At 39.8% G+C, this 10,855-nt stretch overlaps 1 protein-coding gene across 1 annotated transcript; it reads right to left on the bottom strand.

Annotated features, from left to right (window-relative positions):
* Positions 1-221: 221 nt before the first annotated feature.
* On the bottom strand, positions 222-1,472 carry LOC138907781 (uncharacterized). The gene is made up of 2 exons (XM_070198390.1): positions 927-1,472; positions 222-377 (listed from the first exon to the last, which is right to left on the bottom strand). The coding sequence occupies exons 1-2, from the start codon at positions 1,470-1,472 to the stop codon at positions 222-224; spliced, it is 702 nt and encodes a 233-aa protein (XP_070054491.1).
* Positions 1,473-10,855: the final 9,383 nt, after the last annotated feature.

The following is a 10,855-nucleotide window of genomic DNA, read 5'->3' on the forward strand; positions in this document are numbered from 1 at the left end:
TCTTTGATGAAGCGTCGGTTAAAACCCGCGTGGCTTAAGATACTCCGCACACCCTTCACCGAAGTTGGGGGTGAAAGCTTAGAAATCACCTCAATCTTTGCCTTGTCAACTTCAATTCCATTCTTTGAGATTTTGTGGCCAAGGACAATACCTTCCTCGACCATGAAATGGCATTTCTCCCAATGGAGCACCAAATTTGTTTCTTCACATCTAGCTAACACTTAGTCCAAATTTGGAAGACGATCATCAAAAGAATCTCCAACCATCAATAAGTCATCCATGAAAACTTCAAGGTAGTACTCCACCATGTCTGTGAAAATAGCCATCATACACCTTTGAAAAGTCGTCGGAGCATTGTACAAACCAAATGGCATCCGCTTGAAAGAAAAAGTACCATAGGGACATGTAAATGTTGTTTTCTCTTGATCTTCCAGATAAGTGAGAATTTGGTTGTAGCCCGAGTACCCATCAAGAAAGTAATAGAAAGCACGACCGGCCAATCAATCGAGCATTTGGTCTAAGAAAGGAAGTGGATAGTGATCCTTCCTTGTGACTTTGTTGAGCTTGCGATAGTCCATAAACACTTTCCAACCAGTCACTGTTCTAGTAGGAATCAACTCATTCTTATCATTGGTGACCACCATCATGCCCCCCTTCTTTGGGACACATTGAACTAGAGAAGTCCATGAACTATCAGATATGGGGTAGACAACCCCGGCATCTAACCACTTGATAATCTCCTTCTTGACAACTTCTTGCATAGCCTCATTGAGTCTCCTTTGATATTCAATAGATGGTTTGACACCATGCTCCAACATATCACCAACAATGATTGTAGCACTTGTTTCACCAACAATAACATCGGTCACCAAGTCCACAAAAGAACACACCTCATTGCTATTTGGTTGCCGTATGGACTTACACACATGGAACACCATGTTTTCATCACCAACCCGGAAAGTGAGTTCTCCGGCATCAACATCACAAAGTTCCTTACTGGTAGAAAGGAAAGGTCTCCTAAGAATAATTCGCACTTCATAATCAACCTTACAGTCTAGAATGACAAAATCCGCCGTAAGAATGTATTTATCAACAACCAAAACATCTTCAATCACTCCCAAGGGCCTCTTCATAGTACGATCATCTATTTGCAATCTCATAGAGGTGGGTCTTGGTTGCCCAATTCTCAAAGTCTTAAAAACCGAATAGGGCATCAAATTTATACTTGCCCTAAGATTACAAAGAGCTTTAGCAATTTGGGCACTTCTAATTGTACAAGGAATCGTGAAAGCACCAGGATCCTCTAACTTAGGAGCCATTGGATGGATAATTGCACTCACTTGATGAGTGACTTTGATGGTTTCAAAATTCAATGACCGCTTCTTTGTTACAATATCCTTCATAAACTTTGTATAACCGGGTATTTGTTCCAAAGCTTCAACTAATGGCACATTGATTGAGAGACTCTTCATCATTTGAATGAACTTCTAGAATTGATTCTCACCATTTTTCTTGGCAAGTCTTTGAAGGTATAGAGGTGGGAGCTTAGGTAATGGTGCCTTAGACTTTTGTACTACCGGCTCTGGTATGTTAATAATGGGTTCCCTCTATGAGTTCACCTTTTCTTGAGTCTCTTCCACATTATCATCAATATCAATCCGAACTTCATCATTAGGCTTGAGGTGGGTTCATTCCCGGCTCTTCCGCTTCTTGTGATAACCACCATGGCATACCCCGTGTTGTTACCACCCTTTGATTTTTCCACTGTGTAACTTGGTAGTGCCCCCTTAGGACGAGAATTTAAAGCTTGAGAGATTTTCCCCATTTGGACTTCGAGGTTTCAGATTGATGTGTTGTGTGAGGCAAGTTGGGCATCCGAATCGGCATTCTTTTCCATCATTTACTTGAACATATTTTCAATATGCCCCATCTTATTGTTTGAAGAACTCGAACCATGGGAAGGATAAGGAGGTAAGTTGCTTGGTTGTTGGTACATTGGGGGCCTTTGAAAACCCGACCCCCGGTTGCCTTTATTGTTGCTCCATCCGCCTTGAATGTTACCTCCCAAATTTCCTTTGTTGTTTCCACTCTAATTTTCTTGATTATTGTTGTTATGCCAATTCCTTGATTGTTGCCTCCACTCCAATTTCCATGGTTGTTAGAATTCCAATTGCCTTGATTGTTTTATGGTCGCCATTTTTGTTGGCTTGGGCCTTGGAAGTTGTTTCTTTGCCCTTGAAAATTATTCACATATTGCACTTCCTCTTATTGTTCATTATAGGAAACATCTTGCTCAAAACTACCATCTTCTTGCACATAGTTCTCCACTCAATTTTTTACTTGTGGACCCTTGGTCCTCCCCTTGTTCACCATCATGTTCACTCCCTCCATAGCATTGACTTGCTTAGGAGTTTGCACTTGATTTAGTTGGGCCTTTGCTAGTTGAGTCATGATAGTTGTCAATTCGGCAATGGCTTGCCCATGGTCTTGCAATTCTTTGTGAAGGTGGATCATATTCGGATCACCTTGTGGAACATTGGCCCGGGATTGCCAAGCCGATGACGTGTCTGCCATCTCATCCGAAATCTCACACGCCTCCGCATATGGCGTAGTTATAAAGTTCCCACCGGTTAGTTGATTCACTACACATTAGTTGGTTGTGTTAATCCCACGATAGAAGGTATGTTGAATCATATTTTCCGTCATATCATTGTTGGTACATTCCTTGACCATAGTTCTATAGCGCTCCCATATCTCGTGTAGTGGTTCATTCGGCTCTTGCTTGAATGCCGAGATCTCATCTCGAAGTGTAGCCATGTGTCTGGGAGAGAAAAACTTAGTAATGAACTTTATCGCCAACTCATTCCAAGTGTGAATTGAATGGTTTGGCAATCGTTCCAACCAATCTAAAGCTTTCCCCCGTAAAGAGAAGGGAAAAAGCCTTAGCCTCAATGCATCCTCGGAGACATTTGTTTGCTTGCTCCCCCAACAAGTGTCCACAAACCCCTTAAAATGTTTATACACATTTTGTGTTGGAGCACCGGTGAAGAAACCCCGTTGCTCAAGCAAAGTAAGCATCACATTAGTGATTTGGAAGTTGTCCGCCCTAATACGGGGAGGGACTATTGCACTAGCATAACCTTTGTTGGGCAATATCCGTTGTAGAGCCGCTCGTTGTGGAGGTGGGGATGGAATATGCACATTGTCATGAGGTACCCGGCCTCTCTGATTGGCTTGTTGCTCATGAGGTACCTCCTCTACTTGCTCCTCATCCGCATCCAAATCCCCCAAAGGAATATTTCCGAGCTCATTGTTCGCCATGGTTGTACCTAAGATTTCTCACACAAGTTAGTAACACGGAAGGAAAAAAATATATTCCAAAAACAAACCCAAATATATATCTAACACCATTTTAACTCCCCGACAACGGTTCCAAAAATTGATCCACGTCCAATCTGCACTCAATAGTGAGTGGAAACGGTCGTTGGAAGAATAGTACCCGACAAAAGTCGGGTTCGATTTCAACATGCAATTACTATGGGTGTTAGGAGTATATACTCGACGAAAGTAAATGGAATAACTAAATTATGCTTCCAAACAATAGGTTTTGATTTTTATTTCTAATTTTACTTTAGACATTACAAGCTAAGAAAAGAAAGTAGAAGCGAATGAATGTTTTTGGTATTTTTTCCAAATAGTTAAAAAGCCTAGGTATGTGACCATAAATTAGGTGTTCATCTAATGGGTTAAATATATTCACACTTATTTTGTTGATTGGGATGTATTATAGCTCTCAACTCTACGTTACCCACTTAATACCTCTCGGTCAAAGATGATTTTGCCCGATTTGCCTTTCTCAAGCCCAAATGGATATCAAACTAAATAGTTTATATGAGCTCAAGTCGGGTTCTCATTATCTCTAATTTGAGTCCTTTAATTAGGCTAATCAAACCCTCAATTAGTCCAATTCCTTGTTAGCGAAGTTATCCTAGACTAGGTCCCTCTTTCTCAAGTAGAGACCAAGCCAAAAAGGCATGAATCAATATTTGCAACCATTAATTCTAAAATTGAAGTATGAACTAAGCTAAATAATCAACACTTAATCATAAACAAGCGCTTAATTAAATACCCATAAGGTTTACACACTAGGATTGGGTCACAACCCTAGTAAGAATCTAGCTACTTATGGTGAGAATTGAAGAAAACAAAGAAGAAATGATAATTAAACTCATAATCTAAGATTAAAATGATAAAATATGATGTTTAAGACCTAAAATAATCACATACTTCCTAAAATGGCAAAATGTAACGGTTACAGCAGCTCAAACTTTGAAACTTGACCTAAAAATGTGAAACTCGTCTATTTATAGTAGCCCAAAATTCGCTAACAAAAATGCCCCTCGGGAGGTTCTGCGGCCGCACAATTCTATATGTGGTTCGTAGATATCTTCAGCTGGCAGGGTCTTGGATTCTGTAGCCGCACAATTCTGGATTGCGACTGCAAAGCATCTTCTACGGCCGCACAATTCTTGTGCGGTCCGCACTTCAGCAAGGCTTCAGGTCATGGTCTTTTGCACACTCTCTGAACTTTGAATCTTTTGTTAGTAAAGACCTTGTTCTACGGTCGCAAATTGGCTAAAACTCTACTGGGCTCTTTTACTTGATCTGTGGCCGAAGATAGAATCCGCGGTCTGCACTTTCTTCTGCGGCCACAGAAATCCTTCTGCTGATCGCACTTCGTAAGTTCTGCGCCCCTTGTTTCATATGGGAGCTCTAACTTCCAACATTCTTGTAATTTGCACACTTTCATTAGTTTCTGGAACATAAATCAATACTTTCGGACTAAAACAAAAGCAAAAAGGTGTTAATAAGTAGTCAAAATCTACACTTATCACGTACATCGTGGTAATTATGACTCGGTTAATTCTGTGGTACTGTGTAGTTATTTAGTCTTATTTTATCCATATAATTCCTACGTGTTAGAGTAATTGAGTTGTGATTCATGTTAGAAATCATGTTTGAGCTATGTACTTATTCTGTTGAGACCCACTGAGGTCCATTCTGCTGTTGAGTTATTTGCTTAAGTTGCAATTATGTACTCAGTCATATTTATTCACTGCATATCATATCACAGTCTCTGTTATCATTTATTGTTACATCATGTTATCATTGTTTGGGATGAGTGGTATGAGATTTGTGAGCTCGTGAGACTAGAGTGATTGATGACTGAGTTGGGGTCTGAGAGCCGGATTATGAGTGATATTGTGGATCGGGCTGCACGCCGTAGCAGGCCTTATAGGCTTTATATTAGCGCTTGGGCAGGATCCGCCCCTTCTGAGTCTGACATACTAGCACTGAGCGCAGGCACCCGTACAATGTTGAGTGATTGCGTGTGATGAGTGGGAGTTTGAGATAGACATTTTGAGTACTATGAGAGTGTGAGTCCCTGGGATTATCAATGTGATGCATTACATTTGACATGCATATTTGACATGTAGGTATAGAGATGTAACATTCCTCATGCTAGTTGTACTTGGCATATTTTCTCAGTATTGAGGTTAAATTGTTGAACTTGAAAGCATGCCTAAACTTTTGTATTGCGTACGAGCTGAATATGGAAGTTCTCTAAGTTATTACTATCATTAGCTTGTTATATCTGTGTAGTCATTATTTTGATTTGGACTGTATCTTTCTAAGCTCGTCACTGCTTTCAGCCCAAGGTTAGTCCTGTTACTTATTGAGTACATTAGGTCGGTTGTACTCATACTACATTCTGCTGCACACCTGGACGCATTGGTTGCTAGAGTGGTGATAGTACATGTTCAGAGACCTCGAGATAGCTGCTATGACGCCCACATACCTTGATTCTCCTTCCTTTCATTTTATTTCAGTACTGTTCTATATTCTCAAACAGTTGTACCAGTATTTTAGACTATGTTGATATTAGTAGCTCATGCACTCGGTGACACCAGGATTTTGGAATTTGTTGTAGTAGAATTGCAGTTGTATTTATCAGTTATTTATGAGACTTTCCATTGTTGAACTTACTAAACCATGTTTTTAACTCAATTCGTAGTTGTTATGTGATTGTTGGCTTGCATAGTAATGTGTTAAGCGCCATCACGACAGGTTGAAATTTTGGGTCGTGACATAGACTTTCGCCAAAACTTTTGAGTTCTAATATAATTGTTGGGGTATGCGAGCAAAGCCACATATTGATAGTTGAAACTTACATATAAGGTGTATGAATAAAGAAAACTACCCATTTTGGATTTCTAGAGTTAAAATGCTACCAAAATTATCCAAATCATAAAATACTGCCAGTATTAGTCAAATGCTATAAATATTAGCCCCAGTTGATTATCTATATGTTTCTCCCTCTCTTTAGTATATCTCCCCTCTTTTAGAGAAATGGCCTTCGATATATACACAACAATATATTCTAAACTTATGGATTCCAGAAAAGTTCCAATACATTGTTGTTGACAAAGCTTTCTCATATTTGCTACTATCTTGCTAGGGCTATTCCTATTGAATGAGTATAAGTAGATACTTTAGTTTAGTAAATGACTTGTGTGGTAGTCTCCTCCCAGAATAGAAAAGTTTGAAGGAAACTTTGTTGATAATAGATCCTATAGTAGCAAACAAACATGTAATGCAACTATTGTATAACATAAGTATAGACTCGGTGTTTCTAGAAATTTTTTTTTTTGTTTTGAGTTGGTATTATTAGAATAGACTGGATACATCTCAAGGAGTTTGAATCTTAATTTTCGGATGATTTGGTTGAGATTTGAGGTAGTTTGAATTCAAATGTGTACCAAATTCGAAGTAGAATATGAACATAAAAGAAGATGATACGTGAAAATTCATACAGATAAAACAAGTGATCTGCATGAAACCTATCTCTCTTTAAGATTAAATTTCCTCTCACCGAAAGCTGAACATGGCAAGGAAATCGAAGACAGGGGAAGAGGGAAGAGACCACAAGAGAGTGTACCTGATCTCATAGTAGAGAAGAGAGGGATTCCCTGATCGGGGGATGCCAAAAATATGAAAAACTTCAATGAATTGCAAGGAATTCTGACATTGGAAGTTGAGCCAACAAGCAGTAAAGGAATCACAAGTTACATTGATGCCGATCAACAATCGATATAGTATAACAATAGATTAGAACTCAAGTAAATCATCATGGGACATGGTGGAGGAGGACACAGAGAGGAATACAATGATAGGTAATCCTAAAACCCTAGAAATGAATTCAAAATCGAATAGCTCCCAGAGTAAGGTAGTGGTTACGCCTCTTGCTAAAAATGGACGTGACCTAACAACTCAAGGGAGTGCTAGAACCAATGTTAAGATAACCATGGAAGATGTTCAAGATGAAATTGAGTATTGGAGTATAGTTGTGATTTTCTTTGTATTGGGGTCTAATCCTCTTCAATCTATGATGGACGGATATTTTAGAAGAATATAAAAGACATAGGGGATTGACAAAGTAGCTAAGGCGAATCGAGGAGTATTCTTAGTAAGATTCCGCAGCATTAAGGATAAGGGAGAAGGCAATGGAGGAAGGGGTTCAAATATTTGATCGGAAGTCGATAGGTTGTAAATCCATGGAAACCAAAAATTGAGGTTACCAAAGAAAAGATGGATAAAGTACCATATGGATCAGGTTTCCTGGTCTAGTAATCAAGTATAGGGAGAAAGTTGATCTGACTAAGATTGCAAGCTTAGTTGAAAATTCGTTAAAGAAGACAATGCTGCCACTCACAAAGAGAGATTGACATTTGCTAGAATACTAGTAAAAATTATTCACGTTCAGAGGATGAGCATGCGGAACACTTGCGAACGGTACTCCAAACCCTCCGTGATAGTAAATTATATACTAAGTTTTATAAATGTGAGTTCTGGTTGAAGTCTGTAGCATTCTTGGGACACATTGTATCCGATAGAGGTATAAAGGTAGACACTCAGAAGATTGCGGCTGTGAAATCCTGGCCTAGACCTACTACTCCGACAGAGGTTCATAGCTTTCTAGGCTTAGCAGGATACTACCGGAGGTTCGTAGAGGGTTTTTCTTCCCTTTCGGCATCATTGACGAAGTTGACACAAAAAGTAACTTAGTTTTAGTGGACAGAGGTTTGCGAGCAGAGTTTCCAAGAGCTTAAGAACAGGTTGACCTCAGCGCCAGTTCTAACACTTCTAGAGGGTCCAAATGGTTATGCCATGTATTGTGATGCCTTAGGTGTCGAGTTAGGATATGTCCTAATGCAACATGGGAAGGTAATTGAGTATGTTTCAAGGCAGTTAAGGAAGCACGAGCAGAATTATCCGACCCACGACCTCGAGATAGCCACAGTTGTCCATGTATTTAAGATATGGCAGCATTATTTATATAGAGTTCATGTTGATGTATTTACAGATCATAAAAGCCTGCAATATATCTTCAAACAAAATGAGTTGAATTTACGAGAGAGGCGATGACTTGAGTTATTGAAAGATTACGATATTAACATTCTCTACCATCCAGGCAAAGCTAATATGGTAGCAGATTCCTTAAGTCACCGATCTATGGGTAGCTTAGCACATGTAGAGGCCGAGAAAAGACAATTAACTAGAGAGATTCATCAATTGACTTGTTTGGGGGTTCGGTTAGTAGACTCTGGAAATGGTGGAGTTGTACTCCAAAATTATCTCTCATAGCTGAAGTAAAGGAGAGACAGTACAAGGACCTAGAGTTGGTCTAGTTGAGAGAGCGAGTTCCGCAGCAGAATAAGTCGTTGTTAGAGCTCAAGGGAGATGGGGTTCTTAGATACAGGGGTCGTTTGTGTGTTCTAGATGTGGCGGGGCTACGAGACAGTATTATGTCAGAGGCACATTATTCGTGGTACTCCATTCGTCCTAGGTCGACGAAGATGTATCATGACATTAAGGATGTATACTGGTAGAACGATATGAAGAAGAACATTGCTGAGTTTGTCGCTCAGTGTCCTAGTTGCCAGCAAGTGAAGGTAGAGCACCAGAAGCTCGGAGGGCTAATGCAGACTATAGATATCCCGACGTGGAAATGGGAGGCAATAAACATGGACTTTATCATGGGTTTACCTCGTTCTCATCATAAGTTCGATTCCATATGGGTGATAGTCGATAGGCTCACAAAATCAGCTCAGTTCCTACCGGTCAGATCTACACATACTATGCAAAGTTATATATTAAGGAGATAGTATGGCTATACGGAGTACCGGTATCTATTATATCTGACCGTGGGGCCTAGTTTATAGCATATTTTTGGAGGTCATTTTAGAAAGGTCTAGGGAGTCAGGTGAATCTCAGTACAACTTTTCATCCACAGATTGATGGACAAGCCGAGCGCACAATTCAAACGCTCGAGGATATGTTAAGAGCATGTGTGTTAGATTTTAAAAGAAGTTGGGATGAACATTTATATCTTATCGAGTTTGCATATAATAACAGTTATCACTCTAGTATCCAGATGGCTCCGTACATGGCTTTGTATGGGCGTAAGTGCAGATCTCCTTTAGGGTGGTTTGATGTTGGAGAATCTGGGTCATCTTCTTGGTAGTTTTCATTCATTTTCTTGTGTTAAATGTCTCGACAATCCAAAGAAGAAGGATTCATAAGTTCATTACAAATTAGTGGCATACTTCTCATAGAATTATGAATAAGTGAGACTAGAAAGGGAAGTTATATTAGTCATCCCTACACTTATCTTGAATTAATATCAAAATTCATTTGGTAAGGGAGTTATATAAAAAGGCAAAGCCAAGAACGAAGGTGAGAGAATTTGGAAATTCATACGAGACTCCATATTATAATAGCAATGGGATTTTGCAAGGGAGTAGGGTGCAATCCTTCTCAAGAATATCATACGAATATTTCCCTACTCCAGTTATGTTAAGGTTAAGCCTTTCCTTCATTTTGGCATGATCTCATAACTACATGCGTTTGATAACAAGGCATAAAGAGAAGTTCATACTCCTGAATTTATATACATTATCCTAGTCTCATAAGTTACAGTATTTTCCCATATCGGGACTTCATATTCAATTGAGTATTTTCTTCTTCCAGTCAAGAGAGCAGAGGGTCTATATATATACAGTATTACAGTATTTTCCCCACTATGCTATAATCGATGGGAAGGCCCCTATTGGGCAACCTCTGATCAGATGGTAAGTTATATACCGAGCCTACTGAGGTCGAGCGCCTATGAGCGAGCCCAGAATGGCCGAGATATAGAGCCTAGTATGGCCGAGCGCCTATGAGCGAGCCTACTACGTCGGAGCAGTTACATGTTCCGAGTCTTATAGGGCCGGACACTTATTTTACTTACTATATTGAGAGAGTTGAGTCAGTATCAGCAGGTAAGTATATCTCCAGATCATCTTTGACTCCCAGTTACTTTCAGTTATTATATTATCAGTTCAGTTTCAGCTTTCAGTTATTTTATTGTCTTGCATACTCGGTACATTATTTCGTACTGACGTCCCTTTTTCTGGGGACACTGTATTTCATGCATGCAGGTTCAGACAGACAGGCGGGTAGACCTCCTCAGTAGGTGTTACCTGAGTTCAGCTTTATCGGTAAGCTCCACATCCTTCGGAGTTGCCGGGTCTAGATGTTTTGTGTACATCTTGTGTATATATGTATATAGATTATTGGTAGGTCGGGGCCCTGTTCCGATCACGGTACATCCATCAGTAGAGGGTTGTAGACATAACCTGTCAGTTAGTACAGTATGTTGGCTTGTAGGCCTTGTATGTATATTTTGTTGGTTTGTCAGCTGTAGTAGTTATGACGGCCTTGCCGGCCCAACTTTATATTGATGTTTAGT

The sequence above is a fragment of the Nicotiana tomentosiformis genome, chromosome 3, assembly GCF_000390325.3.
Source record: "Nicotiana tomentosiformis chromosome 3, ASM39032v3, whole genome shotgun sequence".
In the NCBI taxonomy this organism is placed as follows: domain Eukaryota; kingdom Viridiplantae; phylum Streptophyta; class Magnoliopsida; order Solanales; family Solanaceae; genus Nicotiana; species Nicotiana tomentosiformis.